Here is a 5469-nt window from a genome sequence, read left to right on the forward strand (position 1 = left end):
GCATGAGATCTGCTCTAAGGCACGGCCCCCTTCGCACCCTGGAGTAGCTGCCACCTTTGCTCTACAAGGACGTGGGTGGGGTCTTTGAGTGGGGGGCGCTCCAGGGCGATGAAGCCCTGACGGACTCGCCCTGCCTCTTCCTTCTTCCCCTCCTTTCTCAGATCATGGCCGAAAGGCGCAATGCCCGCTGCTTGGTAAACGGACTCTCCCTGGACCACTCTAAACTTGTGGACGTCCCTTTCCAAGGTCAGTGTCACAACCCTGCCAGGTCCGTCTGTTTTGTTGGCAAAGTTGGGGGGACCCAAGAAGAGGCACGAGTTCCTAGGCAGAGTGATAGTAAAATGGAGACTCAGCACTTAACCTGGTAGTCCAGTGGTTAAGACTTCATACTTCCAATGCAGGGGGCACAGGTTCAATCCCTGGTTGGGGAACTAAGATTCTGCAAGCCATGCGGAGTGGCCAAAAAAAATAAAAATGGAGATTCAATTCCTGGGGTCAAATTAGTGGAGGGACTTTGGTTAAGGAGAGGCAGGGGAGGGGTGGAGGTAGGGCCTTGGCTGAGTCAGTGTTCAGCTTATGCCCTGGTGGTGGGGACTGGGAGAAGCAAGATCTGTCCCTGTGATTGATCCTTTTCTTTCCTCCTGCAGTGGAATTCCCAGCACCTAAGAATGAATTGGTGCAAAAGTTCCAAGTCTATTACCTGGGGAATGTGCCTGTTGCTAAACCTGTTGGTATGTGTGTCCTTTTCCACCCAGGCACCACCACCTTGATCTCAAAGCCCTTCCCCCACCCTCTACCTCCCAGTACCTCTTTTACCAGACCTTCCTCTTGGTTGATGTCACCCTGCTCTTCAGAGTGCATCCCACCTTCTGTACCTCTGTCCCAGCTTCACTCTGGGTCCTAGCTTCCCTGAGTGTGAACCAGGCATATAGGGAGACCCATTCTTGAAAAGCTTTGGTTAGGTTGGGAGGTAGGTCTTTGATGACTAAAACGCTGGAGCAGCCAGGAGCTGTGTTTGGTATTACAGCACCAACTATGGACTGTGATCATCTAGAAAGGAAGCAGTGAGCATATTTGTCAATATGCTTTGTGTTGGTAAAGTACTTCCTTACATGTCATTTAATTCTTGAGGATCCTGTGAATTTTGGATTATGATGATACCCATTTTATAGTTAAGGAAACTGAGAGTAGAGACTATTAGGTTCCCTCTGATATTTCTAATACTTTCACAGTACCTGTTATTGTTCATTCACTTAGCAAATAACTATGAGGCCTACCATGTACCAGGTCCTGAGAGAACAATGGCCACAGCCCTGCTTTCATGGAGGTTATAGGAAATTACGGTAGAAAAAAAGAGGATTAAATCAAACAATCACACAAATAAATGTGCAATTACAATTTGAGTCATTTTACTGAAAGAAAGTAGCAAGATACATGGAACTATGTAACAGAGGAGCTTCATTTAGTCTAGGAAGTCAGAAAAGATTTGAGAAAGTGACATTTGAATTGAGATCAAAAAATAAATAGGATCTAATGTGCCCAAATGGGATGGAGACAGGAATAAAGTGGGGAAAGATCACTCCAGACAGAGTGAAGATTGGGTGTGAGGACCCATCATGAAAGACACTTTAGTATTTCAAAGGGATTGAGAAAAGCAGTGCCAGGTGAGGCTAGGAGCTCGGCAGTGGTCATAACCTGCGGAACCTCATAGGCCATGTTTATGATTTGTTCTTCATCCTAAAGTGTTAAGAAGCTATCAGAGAGTTTTCTGGAGCACACTTGTCATAATCATTTTAATTTTGTGAGGACTTCCCTGGTAGCTCAGCTGGTAAAGAACTCTCCAGCCAAGGTGGGAGATGCAAGAGATGTGGGTTTGATCCCTGGGTCGGGAAGATCCCCTGGAGAAGGAAATGGCAACCCACTCCGGTATTCTTGCCTGGAAAATTCCATGGATTGAGGAGCCTGGTGGCTAAAGTCCTTGGGGTCACAGAGTTGGATACGACTAAGCACACATGCACGCACCTTGGCGATACCATGGAGAAGGGTGTTCAGCAGGTGGAGGTGGCCGTGGAGACCTCCGGAGGACCTTGCAGTAGCTGTGGTTGGTAATAAGAGTATCTTGCACTGTACTGGGGCTGAAGAGGAGTGTGTGGATTCAAGAGGTTATTGGATGATTAAAGTCAACATGCCTTGGTGGGATGTGGGGTGAGGGACAGAGGCCTTAAGGTTGACCCCTGGCTTCCTGGCTTTTGGCACTAACTGGATAGTGGTGCCATTCTCTAAAGGTACTGGAAGAGGCCAGTTTTGGTTTGGAGATTTGAGTTCAATTTTAGGCATGCTCAGTTTGGTGTGTCTTTGGGAAGGTGAGTAGCAAACTCAAATTGGCAGCTGGATTCACAGAGGAGAGGACTGGGCTAGAGATACAAATGTGGGCATCGTTGGGTTAGAGAGGTAATCAAAGCCATGAGTCTGAAGAAGATTGACCCTGGAACGTGGGTAGCCACTGTGAGAAGGGATATCAGGCTAGGCCTGGCTGTGAGCCCCTCCAACATTTCATGGACAGTGGAGGAGCAGGTGTGAAGTCAGAGGAAAAGAGACTTCAAGAAATGGTCAGGTGTCATACCAAAAGACACCTGGGAAGAACTCAACAGTATTTGGGAATGGATAAACAAATACACAAACGAAAGAACGCTCAGGTGAGAGCCCAAGAGATGGTGGACTGAGGACTCTAACCCTGGTCATCTTCAGTTCTCTGTTCTTCCCCTTATACCATGCTGACTAATGATCAGCACCATTACATTCAGTGAGGGAACCCTTCTTAGGGTGGGGATTGAGCTGGGGTTGAAGGAAGGCCTGGATTTGCAGAGAGTAGACTTAATTCAGAGGCACTGCCACAGCTGTGGAGCTGGAGGTGAGAAGATCCTTGTGGGAGAGCAGGAAGAACTCATGACTCCACCCTCCCCTTTGTGCTGTTTCCTCCTCCCTTTCACCCTCAAGTTCATGACTCTTCCAGTTATTTCATCACTCCCCTATCTACCTGCCATTCACTTAGCTTCTCAGTACAATAAAGGAACTATCTACAGCCCTTGATGGATCCTCTGCGGTCCATCAGCTTAGAAGGTCTGCTCTGTTGAAGCCAAGAGTTTCACACGGTAGTCCCTAAACTCACTTTATCATGTTTTATTTATGCTCCGTTTTTAACCTGCTCAAGTTTAACATTGGCCCCTCCTGAAGCTGCAATATTCACTCATTAATCATCTATCGATCAACAAATGACTACCCAGTGCCTGATTTGTGCCAGGCACTGGTCTAGGTTCTTGGTATATGTTAATGAACACAGCTGCCTTTAAACCAAGATTCCTGCCTTTAAGTAGCTGACATTCTATTCAGAATAGACAGGCAATAAGTAAATTATATAGTATGTTGGAAGGCTACAGTTGAGACCTGAAGCGATGAGCCTACTCATTAGAAAAGACCCTGATGCTGGGAAAGATTGAGGGCAGCAGGAGAAGGAGGCAACAGAGGATGAGATGGTCGGATGGCATCACCAACTCAGCGGACATCAGTTTGAGCAAACTCCGGGAGATTGTGAGGGACTTAGTGACTGAACGAGGCTAAGGGGGGTTGGGAGTTTGGGGCTGGCATCAGGGTGTAGGTTTCAGTCCTGAGCTGTTACCAAATATGACAGACTCTTTCCAGGTCACCTAGTTCCACTGTTGTCCCCGCCTCCATGCTGATCCTCCCCACTCTGGAGCCAGGTGCCACCCCCACAGCTCCATCTGCTTATTAGGCAGTCTGATGTCTGGTCTCCACATGACTGGCATCAGTGTCATTTCACATCTGAGCCCTCTGCGGGCTGCCCTCACCCACCCACTCCTTTCTGTGTCATCACCCTTCTGTAGCTTCCGGGTTGCTGGGTTATTATACCAGTTTGGGTACATTTGCCCATTTGCCTTTCTCAGACATCTGGAATTCCTTCAGTCAGTAGCCCTGTGCTAGGACTGGGCACACAGACAGTGAAACTTGATTTCTGTCCTTGAGATGGCCATAGCCTAGTGTGAAGAAGTTCCTAGCAGTTACAAGATGTGCCGAGAGTTGTCTCAGCAGCACCCTGTCTGCCTGTGGCAGGAAAGGCTTCCCAGACAGGAGGGCCTAGGTGAACGCTGATGCCTGAGAACTGGGAGTTTCGCAGACAGTCAAGAGAGGAGGAGCCCTCTGGAGGGAGGCTTTCCCTCAGTTAGTCTGCCCCTGGAGGGCATCCTCTTCTTTTACTTTGTATTTCCCGTCTGCCTAGCTGGGCATTTGCCAAGATTAGATGTTAATGCTACATAAATCATTTGAAGTTCAGGGAGCAGTAAAATATGGAGCTTGACAGGTCAGATGAGGCCAATTTTTGGAGAACTTCATGCTTAGGAGAGAAGTTTGGCTTTGATCCAGTCAGAGGTATGATGAGCAAGGCCAAGGTGAGGGAGGACTTTGGGGGAAGACGTGTTCTCTGCCCTCAGAGGGCCCACGTGTTCAGTTCCCAGTGGGAGCCCAGAGGCACTGACAGGGGCAAGCGGGCCTGGGGGCAGACCAGTGTGTGCTTTTCATGGACATCGGTCACTCTAATGTCTCCACTACAACCACACACAGATGACACAGCCAGCTCATGAGGAGTGCAGGGAGCAGAACCTATGCCCCATGCCCTGTGCTGCTGCCCTGGTTCTCTGCTGAGTACCAGTGGCAGTGGGATGCATGGATGCATGGGTGGAAATATTATGGGTGAAAGTGTTTAAGGGCAGTTAACATTAGGAGCTAATGGAAACATTGTTACAAGGGCAAGTTGATCCATCTAAAAGCCAGGAACCTTGGATTCCCTGGCTTTTGCATAAATCATAGAAATTACTGAGTGCAGTAAGATTTTGACAACCCCTCTGGTTCTGAGACTAGGACTATAGACAAGGGGCAGGGGAAAGGCCTGGCTAAGAACCCAGGCTCTGGAATCAGACTGCCTGTCTTCAGATCCTCATTTCTCAGTTGTGACCTAAGGTCAATTACCTGATTTCTCAATATAAGCTTCAGTTTCCTTACCTGTAAAATGGTGATAAAGGGATCTATTGTGAGATTGTGTATGACAGTGCACTATAATGTCATAACATGGTGTGACACATGAGACAACACTGCTCAAATGCAAATCTTAAAAAAAAAAAAAAAAAGCCAAAAGCAAAGCTTGCATCTTGGGGTCTTAAGGACTGGCGAGAACTGGCCTATAAGGGCTGATTTAGGAGTTGTATGAAGCACTGCAGTGTGTGAATGTGGAGAGCAAGGTATGAGGAGGATAGAGCTTTGGGGGTCAGTCTGCTCAGAAGGCTGGAGGAAGACACATAGTCAGTGAAGCAAAGCAAGCTTAGGATTCAAGATGGAAGAGACTAGAAAAGTGCCAGGTCATTGAAACCAAGGAGGAGTGCAGCAAAGAAGGGTATCTAT

General features: G+C 47.8%; 1 protein-coding gene across 1 annotated transcript in view; it reads left to right on the forward strand.

Annotated features, from left to right (window-relative positions):
- The window catches only part of APBB1 (amyloid beta (A4) precursor protein-binding, family B, member 1 (Fe65)), a gene marked incomplete at its 3' end in the record, with an annotated part of 22867 nt that overhangs the window by 16429 nt on the left and 969 nt on the right, over window positions 1-5469 (forward strand). Inside the window, exons 10-12 of the mRNA XM_010839149.1 lie at window positions 1-19; window positions 162-246; window positions 648-731. Of these exons, the coding sequence (XP_010837451.1) occupies window positions 1-19; window positions 162-246; window positions 648-731 (188 nt within the window). The remainder of the gene's footprint in view (window positions 20-161; window positions 247-647; window positions 732-5469) is intronic.

This window comes from Bison bison, unplaced genomic scaffold (assembly GCF_000754665.1).
Source record: "Bison bison bison isolate TAMUID 2011002044 unplaced genomic scaffold, Bison_UMD1.0 scf7180017864112, whole genome shotgun sequence".
NCBI classification, from domain to species: domain Eukaryota; kingdom Metazoa; phylum Chordata; class Mammalia; order Artiodactyla; family Bovidae; genus Bison; species Bison bison.